This window comes from Colletotrichum spaethianum (assembly GCF_022836535.1).
Source record: "Colletotrichum spaethianum MAFF 239500 DNA, contig27, whole genome shotgun sequence".
In the NCBI taxonomy this organism is placed as follows: domain Eukaryota; kingdom Fungi; phylum Ascomycota; class Sordariomycetes; order Glomerellales; family Glomerellaceae; genus Colletotrichum; species Colletotrichum spaethianum.
Window position 1 is genome coordinate 458,273 of NW_026054797.1, and position 18,779 is coordinate 477,051.

The following is an 18,779-nucleotide window of genomic DNA, read 5'->3' on the forward strand; positions in this document are numbered from 1 at the left end:
ATGCTGCGCTTCTTGTGCCTTCCCGGAGCCTATGGCAGCTCGGACGTGAGTACTTGGACCTGATGCTATCTTGGACATCTCACTAACGCACAATAGAAATTCCAAGTTCAACTAGGTGGGTTTTCTCATGCAAGCCACTCCCGCCCTTCGCGGGTGGCTTCACTTTTGACAACAGCATACTTACTTTCTTTCAGCCCCCATCTTGAAGGAACTCACCGAAGACGGCACCGCACAGTTCCACTTCATCCATGGTCCCTGCAAGGCCGTCCCGCCTCCCGGCTTTGAGGACTACTTCGGTGCACCCCCTTACTACCGCTTCATCGAGCCCGATAGAGATGTCGAGAAGTCTCACAGCGATGATGTCCTCGCCCGTATCCGTGATTTCCCTCAGTGCGAAACCGCTGAGGACACCATGAGGGATCTCATGAGGGAAGGTATCGCGACCACGCACCGCAGCACCGATAGAGCCATCAAGTACCTTGCGGACATCGTCGCCAAGCGCGGCCCCTTTGACGGCATCATCGGCTACTCTGAGGGCGCCACCGTGGCGTCGACCTTTATGCTTTACGAGCAGCGCCGCCTCAAGCGCTCCGGCATCAAGCCAGCATTCAAATATGGCATCTTCTTCGCCGGCTGGCCGCCCGTCGACCCCAAGACCCACGCCCTCGTCCTGTCCGACGAGACCGACGAGAGAATCGAGGCCCGCACCTTGCACATCAGTGAGTCGTTTGCGTGCAGCGCATCATCACGCTTGTCCGTAGGAATGCTGACGATCCTTTCCAGTCGGATCCTTGGATCCTTATGTCGACGGCTCCATGGCTTTGTACAACATGTGCGATCCCGACACCGCCTATCTTTTTGATCACGCCAAGGGCCACACTCTGCCCCGTGACAAGGATACCATCAAAGAGTTGGGCGACATTATCCGCGACACTCAAGCTGAAATGCAAGAGGAGGGACTCTTGACGTCGTCGTAAAAGGTTCAAGGAGAGTGTCGTCCCGAGCAGGGATAGATCCCGGATGGATTAGCGTTGCATCGGTTGTCATTTTAGGATCTGTTGTCATTTTGGGAACGAGGTGGGAGGTGTAGCAAGGGACCGGTTTCCTCTCGTGTCAGCATTAGAGATAGATCGGATCGAGTTTTGGGAGTTCCGCATATCTCGGAGCCTGCTGGAGTCGGGTAATATGGTTATTTGGGTTTTATTCCGTTTATGGCTTCTCACTCCTTTCTAAATCTTGTCCACCACCATCTTCTTTGGGACCTGCATGGTTTTGGTTCAGCTCGCCACTAAAATTCTAGACTAAAATTCTAGATGCATTTCCTAAAAACTTGACAGGAGTTCCATCACGGGACCGTCAAACATGTCAAACCTGCTTGATACTGGAGAGATACTTGAGGGGCGCATAAATGCATGATCTGGCAGAAACATCCTTCGCAGAGTCTTTGTTTTTGTCATGATGGGGTAGCGACTGTCAATCTGCCACCAAGACAAGATATCAAATACTTTTGGGACTGGGATTGCATGGAAACACATCATGTTCATGAATGCAAACGTGAGAAGTGTAAAAGGTTCCTTTGTGTGTTACCATCGGAATCGTACCCAGATTCGCTTCTGTTCCCGGGCAATCCATGCAACTAATCTGCGAACCATCTGCACATCTCCTCATAACATCTCCCAAACAAAAGATGAAATTCTCCATGAAATTACTCCTCTAGGCATTGATCTCCAGGATTGTGGCGGCAATCGGAGGATGGCGAGAGGGTGGGTAACAGGGGAAGGGGGATACCTGTTCTTGCATCGTAAAACATGCGTGACCTGGCTTTGCCCCAGACCACTCTGGGACGAGCCGGAGCGTGATCCATCCTGCCGCACGGGCTATCCCAGATAACCCCTTGATGTGCATATGCGAGTATGAGAAATAGTAATGTAATATCTTCTCTCGCTGCCTAGCCGCGCTTTGAGTTGAGCTTTGACGCTTGAGAGGGAGAGACATTGAGAAAAATAGCGGCGAATAGTTGGAGCGGAAGACGAGAAGAAAGAGACACATGCACCTTGTTTCATCTTTACAACACACGGGTAAAAGAAAGAAACGACGTCCGTTCCCTTACTCGTTTCCACTTTCCAAGGCCGATCTGAGCTCATACTCTCTTAGCATCTTGCCCCAATGTTTCCATAGGCATTCCTCCGCTCTTGGTGCCCACTTGGGTGTTTCTGATGGCCTTGAGCCGTCACTTACACCAGCTTCTTTTCCCCGCTGCCCAGGCTGCTGAGCCATCCATTCATCCCAACTCGTCCAGACAACCCAACCACCCCAACTAAGCCTACCAAGCCCTCCTCTCAAGGAATCCATCCCATCTCCTCTAAGTAATCATCACACTCCCAGCGCCCAAACCAACTCTCTCGGCGCTGGGTCGATTTTGCTGTTTCGAACAGCAATGCGGAAGCGACACAGCCCTTCTCTTGCCCGGGTGGCCCGTTGACAACGTGCCTGGTTACATCTGCTCTCCCCCCCATTTCACGGCGATACCCCCCATCCCCCCAATTTCCAATTCCAAACCCTTGCTCCGTTCTCCCTTTCCCCCCTCCCTCTCTCTTGCCCGATTTTTGTCGGCTTCTTGGAGTTCCTGAGTTCGCAAACTTCCCTCTCCCCTGGCTCCTAGGAGCTTTCCTGTTGGTTAGGTTGCTTCTCTTACGAAAGACTGCCGCGGGACGACAGAGACGCCACCGTCACTTGTCTCCGAGCATCTGACAAATTGCCCCCCCCCCCGACAAGATCGATCTAATCGAATATCGCATAAGGACACGAGCTTTTTACTAAAGTATACCTTTTCAAAGATTTGATCCATTTCACTTTCTTCCCGCCCCCACCGATCCCTGGTCAAATCCCACATGGCCCGGACCTCCACTTAGTCTGCAACACCAAACACATCTGCCGCCGGAACCGGTATCCGATCGCAACCCGGATCTAGGAGCCTCCACTCCACCAAACCCCCGAACCCATCATGGCCACGCCGGCCGGCGCCGCTGGAGCGGCTGCTCCGGCTGCGGCCGCCACCGGGACCGCGGACGCTCCCACTGGGACCGCTGGCGCCCCCGCCGACCCCGGTGGTACACCGGAGGTCAAGAAGGGCTTCTTCAAGCTCAACCCAAAGACCGTGGCAACGATTCGCAACTTCTTTGTAAGTTCACCTTGTCGACGCCTCACATGCACTTGACGATATCATGAGTGCACTGACATATCTTTTTGCTAACCTGCATCGCAGAAAATCATGAGCTATGGTACCCTGCTTGATAAGTTCATCATAGTGTTTTCATGTCTTGGTGCGATTGGTGCTGGTCTTACCATGCCGGTGATGAACATTGTCTTTGGTAGGTGCTTTTCTTCTCGTTCAAAACAGTAAGAATTCTGACAGTTCTTAGGACAACTCGTCGGCACCTTCACTGGGTTCTTCATGCAAGGTACCTCCGAGACGCAGGAGCAGTTTGTGCATGCCGTCAACCAGGCGTGTAAGTGTTGTTCTCGGATCGCAACCACTCGTTCCTCGACTAATAAACATTCAGACTGTACATAGTGTACCTTTTCATCGCCAGATTGTTGTTCACCTATCTTTCAAATGTGAGTAAACTCATCAGCTTGTTTGCACCTTGGCTGACACCCGTATAGCTCGGCTTTCGAATGACAAGTCTTCGCATCTCAGCAAAGATCCGCCTCACGTATCTGGGACGCCTGTTCGCCCTCCCCATTTCAACGCTCGACATGCTGGCACCGGGCCAGACGGCCGCAATCATTACCATCACCGCTAGTATCCTGCAGCTGGGCATCTCCGAGAAGATGGGGCAGTTTTTCTCCAGCCTCGCAGTCGTCGTCGCCGGTTTTTCCATCGCCTTTGCTTACAACTGGCTTCTCACCCTTACGACGAGTTCCGGCCTGGTCTTCATTGCGATTGTCTACACCATCACCACCCCACCGATCATCAAGAGACTAAAGGACGTCCAAGACATGGATATCGCGGCCGCCTCCGTTGCCACCGAGGCATTCAGTTCCATTCGCATGCTGGCGGCTTGCGGCGCTGAGTTCAAGATGCTTGCGAAGTACGGGCTGCTGGCTGACCAGTCGAGGAAGAGAGGAGCTGGTATGGCTTGGTTGGTGGCAATCCAACAAGGTCTTAGTAAGTCACCACAGCTCGATTGATAAAGTTCATCCTGGCTGACTATTGAAAGTTTTCTTTGCCATTTATGCGTAAGCAACCGATCCGAAATGTGCGAGTGGCACTAGCTGACCATTGTAGAACTTTCGCCCTGTCATTTTGGTATGCCTTCAAGATGTACACCATGATGGCATTGACGACCCCGACATCATTGATTGTGTGAGTGCTGCTTATCCTTCTGGGCCCACTGTCCGGTTTCTAATCCGATGTCAAGGGTCCTTCTGTGCATTATGATGATGGCATCTTCTCTGGGTCAGATCACGGCGCCTCTACAAGCGGCATCTCAAGCGGCCGATGCCAACGCCATTTTCCACACCATCATTGACGCCCCACAACAAACGTACGGGACACTCAAGGGACCCGAGGTCTCTGCAGCAGAAGACATCGTCTTCCAGGCGGTTAATTTCGTGTACCCTAAGCGCCCGGACGTCAAGATCCTGGACAATCTCTTCATCAACTTTCCGGCCGGCAAGGTCACTGCCATTGTGGGCCCTTCGGGCTCCGGCAAGAGTACCATTGTCGGCATCTTGGAGAGATGGTACGAGTTCAACGGCAATATGGAGACAAACCAGCTGGTGAGTTGTCAACCTACATCACTCTCACGTTTGGAACTAACACGCAGCCATAGGTTCTGTTTCTCAGAAATGGTATCATCAGGGTCGGCAATCGACTTCTGAGCGAGATCGATCCCAAATGGTGGCGTAGCCAGATCGGTTTGGTTCAGCAGGACAATGCCCTCTTCAACACTACGATTTACCAGAACGTGGAACACGGCCTCATCGGAACTGAGTGGGAGCACAAGTCTCAGGCGGTCAAGGCTCGGTTGATTGAGGCAGCGTGTAAGGATGCGTTTGCCGATGAGTTCATCTCACGCCTGCCAGAGGTATTTTCAAACCACAAGACTCCTCAACGATGTATACTAACTTGCTGCAGGGTTACCAAACGGAAGTTGGCGATGCCGGAATTAAGCTCTCTGGAGGCCAACGTCAGCGCTTAGCCATTGCCCGCGCCATTGTCAAACAGCCCAAGATCCTGATTCTTGATGAAGCAACCTCCGCCATTGATGTCCGCAGTGAACAGATTGTCCAAGCCGCCTTGGACAGGGCCTGCAAGGGCCGAACCACCATCATCATTGCCCATCGTCTAGGTACCATCAGGAAGGCCGACAACATTGTTCTTTTGCGCAAGGGCCAGGTCGTTCAGCAGGGTACGCACGAGGATCTCATGTCACAAACCGACGGCCCCTACCACCTTCTGGCTACTGCGCAGAAGCTGGACATGGGAGTCGAAGATGAGGAGGATGTCCTGTTTGGCGATCTGAGCTGGAGACGACCCGAGCCTGAGGCATTGTCCGTCAGGAAGTCTTTTCAAGGTGGCAGTAGCACTGGCGATCTCACCGAGAAGAGAGCCAGCAGCGATGGCACTTCCGCGGGTATGTTGCAGCATCTTCACGAGATCGACGCTTCTGATGAGGAGCTTGAGCGCACCGAGGCTGGCACTTTGAGAGTTGTCAAGCCGCCGCGAGGCTGTCTTGGAAGATGGAAGGCTTTCCACATGTTTGGCAGCTTCGGTCAGCTCCTCGGTGAACAGCAGAAGAGATGGAAGACTTACATTGTCATTGCTATTGCCGCACTTGGCGCTGGAGGTAAGCCATCATACATTATTGTCATTCCCATTCTCTGATGATCTAACCAAAACCACAGCAAGTACTCCCGTCCAGGCATATCTCTTTGCTGTCTTGGTCTCATTGTTCTCGTACTGGGGAAGCTTCTTGAAGGTTATCGCCAACCATTGGTGTGAGATGTTCATGTATCTTGCCACAGGTGTTGGTGTTAGCCATTTTCTTCTCGGCTGGGCTACGACCACCATCGGCTTTGTAGGTTACTCTGTTGCCTCGTGACTGTAAACAAACTAATCCCATCCCAGGGCATCGTTCGCGTCTACCGAAAAGAGTATTTCCGCAACATTCTGTACAAGCCCTCTTCCTTCTTCGACGCAGAGGGCAACTCGGCTGGTTCCCTCACCGCCCGCTTGGCCACCGATCCGACGATGCTCCAGCAGCTCCTGGGAACCAACATGGCGTTCGTTCTCATCTCGCTCTTCAATGTCATCGGATGCATCGTCGTCGGTCTCGTCTTTGGCTGGAAGCTGACCCTCGTGGCGCTCGGCACGTCCATGCCCATCATTGTGGCGGCCATGTTCTACCGCGTCAGGCACGAGACGAGCTTCGAAGAGGCAAACAATGCTGTCTTTGCTGAAAGTGCCAAGTTCGCATCTGAAAGCATCAGTGCCATCCGCACCGTCTCTAGCTTGACGATGGAAGACGGCATCTGCCAGCGGTATGAAGACTTGCTCAATGCTCACATCAAGGATGCTTTCCGCAAGTCTCGTTTTTCGGTTATGGTTTTCTCGTTCAGTGATAGTATCTCGCTGCTTTGCATGGCTTTCGTTCTTTGGTAAGTATGGTTCCAAGCTCAATGGCGGGACAGCATACCTAACCTATGACAGGTATGGTGGCAAGTTGCTCTCAAGCCATGAGTACACGCCCTTCCAATACAGTAAGTAAAATTGAGCACAAAATATTCAATACAAGCTAACTCATTTCAGTGGTTGTATACATCGCCGTTGTCCAGGGTGGCATGAGCGCAGGCCAATGGCTCAGTTTCGGTCCCAGTATGTTTATCCAATGCTAATGAAATGAGAACATTGCTGACGTCTATAGACATTGCCAAGGCAAAGACCGCCGCCGACCGCATCTTGGCTCTGAGAGAGAACGATGAAGACGAGAACCAGGTTCAGAAGGGCGTCAGCGACATCGTTCCTTACGAAGTCCACTATGAGAAGGGCGTCGAGATTGAGTTCAAGGATGTCTGGTTCAGCTACCCCACTCGAACGCTGCCTGTTCTCAAGGGCCTTGATTTGAAGATCGAGCGAGGTCAATTTGCCGCCATCGTCGGACCATCAGGCTCCGGCAAGACAACAATCATTTCCCTCCTCGAACGCTTCTACCACCTCCAGGCCGGCGGAGAAATCCTCTACAACGGCCACGACATCAAGACACTTGACCTGGTCCACTATCGCAAGAACATATCTCTTGTCTCTCAAGAGCCCAACCTATTCACCGGTACTATCCGTGAAAACATCCTTTTGGGCATCGAAGACGAGGCCGCTGTCTCGGACGAAGCCATCCACGCCGCAGCCCGCGATGCCGGCATCCATGACTTCATCATCTCCCTGCCCGAGGGCTACAACACCCAAGTCGGCAACGCCGGAGTCACACTCTCGGGTGGACAGAAACAGCGTGTGTCGATTGCGAGAGCCCTCATCCGTCGCCCTTCGCTTCTCCTTTTGGATGAGGCGACGAGTGCGCTCGACAGCGAGACGGAGCGGGGGGTCCAAGCTGTGTTCGATGCCACAAAGGGCAGCAGGACGATGATCATGGTCGCCCATCGTTTGGCGACCGTGCAGAATGCCGATGTCATCTTCGTCATGGCCGATGGCAAGGTTGTGGAAAGAGGCGACCACGCAAGTCTGATTGCCGAAAAGGGAGTATACTTCCAAATGGTGAGCTTTCCCCTCCTTCAAACCCATGATCCTTTCTATTCGATGCAGATGATGCTAACCTCCAGCAGTGTCAATCACAAGCGTTGGACAGGTAATAAGTGTTTTTCCATACGGGTTAGACAAGAATGCGTGGTAAAGGCGTCTGAAAGATTGTGTACAACTACATACCACGGGCTTCGTTTTCTCGGTGCATTTTTTTATTAGTTTTTTGACCCCATCTCCCCGGTCACATTCTAACATGTTATCTCGGCTCATTTAGAATAGCTACGTTGATATTTAACACGAATCAAATCACCCCGTTCGACTGAGGGGGTTTTGATACATGATATAACTACATTGATGACGTGAAAAGTTAATGAGGCTGGCTGCATGCTATTCAAGTCTTTAAAACAACTAGATATTGACAGCCAGCTCATGTTCCAATAGAATGTTTCTCTTCTTCACGATATTTAGAAGTTGTGCTTTCTTTCTTGATTCCGAACTCCATGAACACGATTCCATTTGATCATGCTGAATTTCTTCATTGAGAAAAAGAAAGAAAAAGTTATAGTCACTTTACTCTAGATCATGAGAGCTGCGAAGCCCAGCAAACCCGCAACGGCAACACTCAATGTACCTGGTGCACTAGTCGTAGCACCGCTCTCACCACGGTTCTCATCATTGTTGATGGTGTCGGGCATTTCCTGTCCGTCCGAAGTATAGGTCCTCAGACAGACTAGTTGCACGTCTGGGCTCCTGTCATCCTCGTCTTCGTACAGGACGCTCAGGACGGGCGTGACACCTGACCGACCTCCTGCAAGCCCGGGGTTATTTTCTCCGGTAGGAAGAATCTGACGCATCTCCGCTACGTGGTGGAGCTCGTACTCCTGGGGTACAACAGGCTGGCAGCCTTCATTCTGGAGCTGGATCGAGCTGGAAGAGACATCCGGCCCGACAATAGAACCTCCGGTGGTGTTGACAAAACCAGCATAGAGACCGCACAGTGAGAGTTGTTGGTGGATGTTGGTGTTCACAAACTGCGCCAGAGATTCGCATCGTGACAGGGTCGAACCGGTTGTGCTGTTCTGCCCTCGGCCAGAGGAGTACTCAAACTGGCGGACTACATCGGCCAGGTTTTCTTGGCAGCTGTCCGAAAGTGCACCCTCGCACGATGTTGTGTTCCGTGTTTCGCTCATGTTGAAGGTCTGTGCTTGGTACTGCATCATCAACGCACACCCTGCGGACTGGCCGCTCGTTTCGAAATCAGAGGGCACGCCGACATAGAGCGTCTGTGTGGAGAACTGGTAACCCGGCTCGGAGGCCAAAATCCCATCCGCGGTTCCGTCGACGAGGGTGTATGAAAGACTGGAGGAGGAGATATTGACAACGTCGGCTGCTATGCCCACGCCAATTACGCGAGGTGAATCATCTATGGCACAGACGCCCCGACTTTCGGGGTTGATGCACGACAGGGCTTCACATGAAGTGATGGTGCCCTCTTGCTGAGCTGCCGCGGAGGCTGCGAAAGCCGCGGTTGTGAGGTATTTGGATCTCATGATCATCAGACAGGAAGATTCGACGGTTTTTGGGAATATGGTGCGAAAGTAAGAATAGCAGGAAAAAAGAATTGGGAGCTATGGGGATGCTGGAAACCCCAAATGGGGAGAGGTAGATTAATACGTTTGCGAAGTCGAGTTGTTGGCACTGACACTGGACTCTGTTAGGATCTTTTGTAGCGGCAGAGAGAGCCGAAGGGCGGTAGCGGTGATGTCACTTGTGTTTTCTAAGCTATGTAGGAAAACATGTTGGGTGTTGATTTCCCTTGGCGATGTTCTTGGCCAAACGTGCAAGACTGCAATGAGCAGGCCATATTTTTATGGGTACTGCCAGATGACAATGTTTCCCTTTTGGTGCACCGATGATTGTGAAGGATTGGGTACTCTACCCAAACAGGCTGCTCATTGTGAGTCTTGGCTTAAGTGAGCCCACATCGTACCAAAAAAGGGCAGTGTTGAAATGACATACCTAGGCTGTAAGAAGAGCCACATATCCGTAGGCCGTCTCTACGGAAGTCGACCGCGGGTGGTCTCCGCTGCCCGCTCTTCCCGCCCGAGCTGTTCCTTTTGTGGTGAGTTATCCTCTTGGCATAACTCTTGGCAGGTCTTGGCCGCAACCTCCTCTTGGCTTCTTGCTTCTCCTCGCTCTTGGCCCTGGACAAATGTCTTGGTCGACTCTCAGCCACCTGAAATGCTTACTACTGTAACATCTCGATGACCTCAATGAGCCGGGAGAATGACTACCATTGAGGATGAGCTTCCCTGTAGATATTGGTGCTACACAAGACATACTGGACTTCTGAGCGTGGGTCTCTGCGGCGTCACATCCCACCTCTTTGCAGATGGAACTCACACTACTGCGTATTGAGCACGTGGTTTTCAAATCGCTGCCTTGGTGGAAGTAATATGTGGTCATGTTTAGGCCTGGTTGTGCGGCTGTGAACCATTGCTACTCGTTGCAACAATAACATGACTTGCTACACAGCAACTAACCTTCACGTGAGCTGGCAGGGGAAAATATGTGCCTTACCAGTACAGAGTAGAACTAGAGTTAATTCGTGGCTCTCTGGTGATAGTCTTGACCGTCTACTCCTGGTTTTCGATAAATAAGTGCAGCATCCTGATCGCGATTCCGCCGGACTCCACACCTCCCTCCCGCAGAGGATGGGCCGGGTCAGTGGTAACTAGTTAGCTGCGGCTTTCAGGTTGTCATGATTCCGTTCCGCCCGTTTGCCGGCTCCAAACTGGTTTCTACTATAGTTCGGGCTCAATAGGTATTTTCTTTAACTCATCTATGTCCTGTGCCAAGGTGATAGGATTCGAGGCTCGGGAGCTGTCGGCCTTATGAGCCCCACTCCCGCATGCCTGTTGTTATCACAAACAAGTCAAATACGATACGAAGGACTCTGTTCAGTCGGAAGATATCAAGACAGTTCGATTTCTGACCAACGATAACACCTCTCAAAGCAGCAACAAATCCTTCTCGTAACGAAAGTCCCTGTTTTCTCATTGCAAAGCCTCCAGATTCGGAATTTCTATCATTGGAACCTGTCAGTTCTTGTGTTTATTGACTTGGCATACGTAGACTGAGCTTTAAAAACGTTCATCTCTCATAAGCCCGGGTTACCGTTTCTGGAAGAAACAGGGACTTTTGATTTCCTGGCCGTGACTTGGAAGTACAAAGTAGTATGGAAGTCTGCGTGTTCACGTCACTTTTTCCGCCCTTCCGCAGGCAGCAATATTTATCAAGCTTGGCGTCGAGAACTATTGCAACCGGAGTTTGAATATGTCCTTGGTAGTAAACCAGTAGAGTACTGAACACCTTAAGATTGTGTGGAGGCATTCAAGGGGTCTTGTTAGGGCAAGGTTGCAAAAGTCTGACTAGAAGGATCCTGCCTATGCAAAAAATCACTCTTTGTAGTGCAAAAACTGGTGAACCATGTCGTGATGGGAGACGCAATGATAGCCGTAGGCCTTGTATATAAAGATATCAATATTTCCCTCTCAACCAGTTCTCAATTTTGACATTAGCTCGAACCATTACCAATCTGAGTGTTGTCTACTAGGCTACCGACCTCAGTTTGAACTTCGTTCTCCTCTCTTCAATCTTTGGGCAACACTTAACAGCTGCAATCCGACTATAGTCTCATCCTTACTCAAAATGGCCACCGCTATCGGAGTCGTCTCGGGCGTTATCACGATCTTTTCCTTTCTCCAGGACATGTTTCCCGCCCCTGACAACCCCAGTGCCAAGTTTGCATTCAAAGTCGGCCTGGACGGTGCAGGCGACCCGCCTCTGACCAACGCTGGCGGCGAGAAGCCTGACGTTCGCTGTTGGAACGAGCAAGGTGGCTTCCTCGGTATAGAAGTCAACGACGGCAACAGGTGCGAGAACGGCGCCGATCTTTGCGAGACTACCGTTTCCGATGTCGTTCAGCAACCGACTTACACACTCTTCACCGGTAACGACGACGCCATCTGCCTGGCTTGGGCTTCTGTAACATTCCCTGGTGGCCAAAAGTACGCCACTACTATCGGAAACTGGGCACAGAGCTGTGATGAAGCTTATGGCAATGGTGGCAATTGGTAAGCGAATGATCTTTTCCACAAGTGTTTTCATGTTTCAATCCATCTGCTTGGGTTTTCTGATCACCCACCATGCCAATACTGTGCCGTTACATGACTTGGAGAAGATTTCATGGTTATTCGCTGGTTCAAAACTAGCTAACACGTTTAGGTATTATTCCGACATCTACGTGCCCAGAGAGAACGGTGCCGATGAAACAGTTTTCTGCGCCTGGGTTGACAAGAACGGCGACGTCGGGACTACAGGAATTCAGCTTCACTGGCCTGAGTACGCCTCTGAGAACGGCGCCAACGATCTTGGCTACTACTGCAACAATGACCCCCCTCTCAGATTTACCACTGAGTCCGACCCTTCGGATGTCATCTTCTGGACTCGCCGGCGTGATCTCTTCTCTAGCGAACCCTCCGTTTCTGCTGCGGCTGCACCGTCACCGGCCGATAAGCAACGCCGGGTTGTTGACCAGCAGCACGAACGTCTGGCACAACGCTTTTCAAACGACTCGCGCCTTGTGAAAAGTAAGCTGCCAGCTCATACGGCCTCAGGTCTTTGTAGCGGGGGCAAGTCTGTTGGGCCAAGCTTCGTGTCTTATGACGAGCGTATGTTCTGCTATATGCCGACTAAGACTGTTTACCCATTCTGTGACGACATCGACGGCGGCGCTTGCTGGTCCGAGGAGGAGAACAAGGTTATTGATAAGGGGAATGCTGGAGCTCGGATTCCTGAGGTCCCTGCCATGGAATTCAACAATGTTCTACTGTGGGGCGATAAATAACTGACTACGAGTCGGATATAACCGCTTGTAGGCAAGGAAAGACTCCCTTTGGGAGACTTACTATTGCTTTGGTACGATTTCATCTACTCTACTACAATTCTATCTATTCAATCATATTCTTAGTATGGAAGTCTATTTGCGACAATATAGCCTGTTTATGGGACCTTTCTTGTTTTACACAAGGTCGGAAGCATGCAATGGTTGATTAGCGTGATCTTGTGGGCAAGACCTGACTCACAGACAATCAACGTCTAAGGTTCTGGCTTCATTGAATGTAATTTTCTGTTCATATGGCAACATGGTTCACTTTTGTGTCCTCTATGTGGAAGTAGCACCGAAGGTTAAAGAACTGAACTGGTCGGTTGCCTATCGTGCGTCGATTCCAGCGGTAGTCCTCAGAATAGATGGAAACAATCACGTGTTAGCACTACACTGTTAGAATTGTAAGCGGTGCTAAAATAACCACGACTCAATCATCTAAGCAGCATTGGCATATCTGATACAAATAAGACATTCGTCAATATTCTAGAATCTACTCTATATTTTCGATCAAACGCACTTTCCCCTAATTGGTGGGTTTTTTGTCTTTATAATCTGATCTCAGGCAGCAACAATAGCAAACGCAGTCAAGAACATTGTCAGTCAAAGAGAATATCTGAGATTAGTATGTCCGGTTGCTTGAAGACGCCTTGCAATTATCACCGTGTCTTTGTTCATCGTTGTTCGTCCGGTTCTCGGCCACCGATGGGATGATTACATGTCCGTCTCTGTCACAGCACTGACAAAACTTAAAACACCCGTCAAAACGTAGGTGCGACTCTCTCCTCGCTCCGTTCCATGACACTCCTCAGCTTTAGAGAACGCAACGAGCTCATGGATGTCTGCGAGACGTGCCTTGGTCTACCATCTCCTCTCATAGCCCCCGCGCTGCCCATACTAATGACGGACCTTGTACGCACCAGAGCACCACCGTCCATTGATGAGTTCTGACGACTGGCAGACATTGTTGCGGATCCGCTGCGCGGTCTTGTGTTTAGACGGCTCATCATCGAGCTCAGGGCTGTCTGCGCATCAACAGCAGGATGTCCAGACGGTGGCGACGGAGAGCCGATGACAGGGTATGGAGCGGGCGAATTGGTACTTGATGGTGCTCCTCTGGAGAGGGACGCACTGCGGGGCCTATTGAGATTGGATAATAGCATCTCTGCGGTCGACCTGCCATGTTTCTGATTTATACCAAATGTACGAGTGAACCTGGTAGGTGAACGGCTTGAACCACGGCTCGATGGCGGGGTAGGAAGGACTCTATCCCTGTTGTCGTAACCATGCTTGCCAAGTCTCATCGCATGCTCTGAGCCCAGGCCCAACATGTCGCCAGTTATCTCTGGCGGCGACCGCGGGCCGCTATGCTGAGACATCTCAAGTAGGGCGGCTTTTTGGATATCCTCGAAGCTCATGGTTACAGCTGGCATCTTGCTCAGTCTGCGGATCGCACGGCTATTTTTCTCAACAAAGGTGTTCATGGCTCTAAGTGCCCCCGCGTTCTCACGGCTCGCGACCGCGCTGACATCGCCTGTGCTGCGACCTCTGGCCTGATGCACAGCGTTGAGGGTAAGTGGCTGCGGCAGATGCGCAGAATGGTATGAGTTTGCGGCGCCCTGACTACCGGCCCGCAAGCTTGCCTGTACCTGCGCCATGACGCGGTCAAAGTCGATGTTCTGATTCGGGTTCGCGCGGGACATGTAATACGCTACCGAGGTCTGCTGTTCTAGCATGCTCGGATTAAGTTCCGCCTTGGTTGCCAGAACAAAGAGGCTTCCGTCTCTGATGCGGCGGCGGACGAGGGCCCAGCGTGTCCGGGCCGGGTTCTGTTCGAGTTGAGGCTGGTAGACAGAGCATCGGGCGAGCTGAGTGTAGAAGACTTCAAGGTGTCGCGCCATACGCTCAAGAACCTGGAGAAGAAAGGTAGATAGAGCAGTGAGGCGGGCGTTCTCGACGTCGGGATCAGAGGATTCTCTGAAAGAGTTTGCGATGCTATTCAAGGCGTCCATACCAGTGCAGGCTTCCTGGCGGAGATCCTCCAAGAGGGCAATGTCGAGCTCAACGCTGCGAGCAGCGTAGGCGAACACTCCGCGCTCTTGGAAACGCAAAGATGCTTCGGCGTCACAGACAAATTGACCTACCAGGGCAACTTCTTTGGTACAGGCCGCTGCGTCTCCGCTTGTCTTCGCCCGCGCTACTGTCCCCAGGACGTCTGGCAGCTTGGTGTCCGCAGCTGGGCCATTAGCGCTAGCAACGCCGAAGGACAATTTAAGGACGAGCTCTTGAAGCTTGGGGCCAAACAGTGCAGCGAAACCACCCTGTAGAAGTCGACTTTGGTATCCGTAGAATGTACGGACAGCGATGATGTTGGGCAGGCTCTCGCGTAGCCAAATGTTGTTGCTGCCCGCCGGGTCATAAGATGAGGATGTTTCGAGAGATGCGCCCATGATCTCGTACATTTCAAACTGGTGAGCCACCAGCGTCTCGACCGTGGATCGAAGATATGCTGACCAAAGATCGTGGAGAGTGGAGACCTCATCGTTACCGTAATCAGGCTTAGGAGTCAAGTGTCCGACAAAATATTTCGACAGGAGACTAGAGACCTCAGGATTGTTTGTATGGGCGAGATTGTCAAAGGATTTGGAGCAATCAACGCCGGCATTAGACTTGATGATAAGCGTACCTCCGGGATGCATCGGACAAAAGTCGGTGACATCGTAGACGCTTCCGTGGACCCCAATCCACATGCGAGAACCAGGGCGGTGACCGGTATGCAGCGCCAATTCGGACATGGGAATCGTCGGCAAGTTGCATGGTAATGGCTTCGGCGTCATGAAGACATCGAGCATGAACCTTCTTTCCGCGAAGGCTTTGTTGATAATGACATCGACACCCTTCTCTGTGGCTGTTCTGTAGGTATAGATTGCCTTTCGGATTCCGTTCATGACGGAATCGAAAACTGAGACAGAACCGCAGACATACAGATAGCCACCGAGACCACCCTGCTTCTTGGACATAACGAGATCACAAATCGCTACGCCCTGTTCAACAATTAGAGTATCGATATAGCGAGGTGGGGTATGCTTGTCAACAAGATCGCGGCCCTCGTATGCGAGGCCACGAGAGTCTCTGGAGAAAGCAACATGAACTTCCATGAAGTCTGCGTTGACGTACTGCCGCAACTCTTCCTCAAAACAAAACTTTTCGCGCGACTGGACACCAAGATACAGCAGGTTCTTGCCTCCAGACAGACCGCTCTGGGCAAGGCGTGCTTGCCAGAAACTCCGGAATGGGGCAATGCCACTCCCGCCAGCGAAAAAGGCACAGGGTGCCATTGGATCGAGAGGCAGGTGGAAAGCTGCCGGTCGTGAGACGCCGATGAGGATCTCATCATCAGAGTCGATCACTCCCATATCCACAGGTGGGTTGAGAAATCCGCTGGATACACCTGCGCGTGAGACCTCCTTGCCTTTGGAGAAGGTGGAGCACAACTTGTACTCCGATCTGGAAACAGCAAGGTCGACAGTCTCTGGCAGAAGATCTTCGCTGTGACTGGCGATAGAGTATGTTCGCGGAACTTCAACAGAGATTAGCTCAGCCAACCATGATAAGTTTTCGAGGTTGAAAACTTGGTCCCAGATCTGAGACGGCGTATCGGTGACGGCGTCCTGCAATAAATCACCCAAGGAGCCCCTGACAGGCCACTCATCTGTACTGAGAACCTGCAAGACGGTGTTGGAGGAAGCATGCAGCATGCCGTGAATCTTGATTGCCATGTCCTTGGTGATAGGGGCCAAATGACCTCGTCGCAGAATGTCGCCAACAGTCAACTTGGGCGTCGCCGTTCTTCTGACAGATCCAAGATGCATCTCAAAACGAGCCCAGGTTCCGCTTACTTCTACTGGTGTATCGATATATTCTTCCAAGCCAAGGGCAACGATGACTTTGACGCACTCTTCCCAGCCGTTGAGGGGCATCACTGCCAAGCGATCTCCTGGGGCAAAAGTGATTCCAGTCTCGCGGATGTCTAGGGTCACCATCGCGATGGACCGTGTTGGATCAGAATCCACAAAAGATCTGCTCAGGACCCGAGTGACATAGCGGCACTCTTCGAACGTGCCTCTCATTTGATGGGGCTCTACAGGCAGAGCGCCTCGGTAAGGCTCCAAGCGTTCCTTCATGGCCTCAGAAAACTGACGATGTGTTTCCTCCCAAGGTCTTTCGCCGTCTGCTGCACCTGAAGCGCCATTGGTCTCGGTGCGGCCAGTCTTGGCCGCGACTTCGAGGATCCCAAAAACCTTGTAACGGTGAACTCCCATAAAGCCACGTTCTCCGGTATAAGCCTCGACAATACCATCAAGTACACCCATAAGACGTGGGTCACCGGACTGTTGAACGAATTCGGGGATGCGGTAGTGGTACTCGATAGCCGCAATAAAGGCGCGCAAGTTGGACGGAAGCCACGCTCGGAGGTGGACACCCTCGGCTCCAAGGAAGGATGTGTACCTGAGTGACAGTTAGTAAATAGAATTACTGAGCGTTTGAGAAACGAAGGAGCATCACAAACGGCTTGTAATGGAGTAGATGACTTACTTCTTTCTACCAAGGAATGCATCCATCACCAGGTACGGTGGGAATTGCAAGCCCGAAGAGGCAGGACATCGCTTCGAAAGAGGGGCAGAGAATTTGGCCCAGCGCACCCATTGTTGAACAGGCACGTAATTCTCACCTGCATTGGGGTTTGTTGAAATTGAGTGGAAGGCGTTGGGCATGCGTTCGAGTATTTCTTTCAATCGGATCATCTCATGAAGCAAGCCTTCGATATTGCGATTCATGACGTGCTCTTGGCAGGCTGCGATGGCGTCGGGTCCATGTTGAAAAGAGGCTATTGATAGAAGTCAGCAGCAGTTCTTGAATAAGATTTGCAAGAGAAAAACTGGAGCGAGGAATCAAAACTGACCGGATGTCTCTGCAACTCCCTTCAAGAAAGCTACTTCAGCACGTTCGCCAAACATGGGCCATCTAAGCTCCATGTTGTCGAACCGAGCGACGTAGGGGTAGCTTGACGTTACGTCCTTAATCTTCAAGTTGTAGGAAGATTGGTCAACGAAAGTGAGGTGCGGGAGGGTCCTACCCATGCGGCGAGACACTTGGAAGTAGGGAAGAGCAATGCTGAGAGGAATGCCGACAAGTTCTTCTCCTAAATAATCACCCATCTTGCAGCTCAGTTTCAACTTCGTCGGGTTGGTTGTAGCGTTGACCCCCTCGTTTCCATCATACTTCTGCTCGAAGCGGTAGATAGAGCAGAGCATGCCTAGGGCGACGAGGGCTGCCCAGAGTGCCTGGTCCGGGATAATGTCTTCGGTACCTTCAATAACTGGTGCGGCTGCGATCGACTCTCTTACTCGGCCACGAGAAACACAACCAGGCATCCTCTCACAGAGGTCGGACCACACACGCCCTGGAGATCTGGCTAGGGCACCCGCAGCCTCATCGTAATCAGGTGGGCAGAATCCATGCTCTGTGCTGAGATAACCGTCCCTCCAACCAGTTTGTGGCCCTATCTCCTCGGCTCTGAGCATGACTTGTCTGGCTGGTGCACCAAGGGCGACAGCAAGTAAGTCTTGTTCGTTAACATTGAAGGCATCCATCTCGGCTTGGCTCTTGACCGTGTCAATCTCTTGGGTCGATGGGTACTTGGAGTAGAGGACATGGTTTATTGACTTCCGTTCCCTGTAGACATTGGGTCAGTATGCAGTGTGAACACCGGGATTAGTTGTAACGTACCTCATCTGTAGCCACTCCTCCGCGTCGACGCCTCGAGGGATCTACTCTGTTATTAGTGTGCTCAAGCCGGAGATCTGGGATTGACCTAAACTCACGTCGAATGCTGTGTGAATATCACCAGGCTGGGAAAAGCCTGAGAAGGAACATCCTCGAGGGCCCATACGGCTAGTTGATCTGCTTTGCCTACTTAAGTTGTTTGTGGCAACGGGGCACACCCTTCCAGCAACGCCCCCAACGCCCCGAACGGGGCATGATCTGTCCGAAACTGACATTTTGAGTGTG

General features: G+C 51.7%; 5 protein-coding genes across 5 annotated transcripts; 2 read left to right on the top strand and 3 right to left on the bottom strand.

The window, feature by feature from the left end:
* Positions 1-977, top strand: ColSpa_09276 (esterase fus5; the record flags this gene model as incomplete). Its single annotated transcript, XM_049275488.1, has 4 exons — positions 1-45; positions 97-115; positions 195-719; positions 784-977. 4 exons carry the CDS (start codon positions 1-3, stop codon positions 975-977), a joined length of 783 nt encoding a protein of 260 aa, XP_049131445.1.
* Positions 978-8,334: 7,357 nt separating this feature from the next.
* ColSpa_09277 (uncharacterized protein) lies at positions 8,335-9,309 on the bottom strand (the record flags this gene model as incomplete). The annotated part of the gene is made up of 1 exon (XM_049275489.1): positions 8,335-9,309. The coding sequence occupies one exon, from the start codon at positions 9,307-9,309 to the stop codon at positions 8,335-8,337; it is 975 nt and encodes a 324-aa protein (XP_049131446.1).
* Positions 9,310-11,470: 2,161 nt separating this feature from the next.
* Positions 11,471-12,668, top strand: ColSpa_09278 (uncharacterized protein; the record flags this gene model as incomplete). The annotated part of the gene is made up of 2 exons (XM_049275490.1): positions 11,471-11,895; positions 12,047-12,668. The coding sequence occupies 2 exons, from the start codon at positions 11,471-11,473 to the stop codon at positions 12,666-12,668; spliced, it is 1,047 nt and encodes a 348-aa protein (XP_049131447.1).
* Positions 12,669-13,468: 800 nt separating this feature from the next.
* On the bottom strand, positions 13,469-17,329 carry ColSpa_09279 (nitric oxide synthase, brain; the record flags this gene model as incomplete). The annotated part of the gene is made up of 2 exons (XM_049275491.1): positions 13,469-17,216; positions 17,304-17,329. The coding sequence occupies 2 exons, from the start codon at positions 17,327-17,329 to the stop codon at positions 13,469-13,471; spliced, it is 3,774 nt and encodes a 1,257-aa protein (XP_049131448.1).
* Positions 17,330-17,659: 330 nt separating this feature from the next.
* Positions 17,660-18,769, bottom strand: ColSpa_09280 (uncharacterized protein; the record flags this gene model as incomplete). The annotated part of the gene is made up of 3 exons (XM_049275492.1): positions 17,660-18,443; positions 18,498-18,538; positions 18,713-18,769. 3 exons carry the CDS (start codon positions 18,767-18,769, stop codon positions 17,660-17,662), a joined length of 882 nt encoding a protein of 293 aa, XP_049131449.1.
* Between the last annotated feature and the right edge of the window lie 10 nt (positions 18,770-18,779).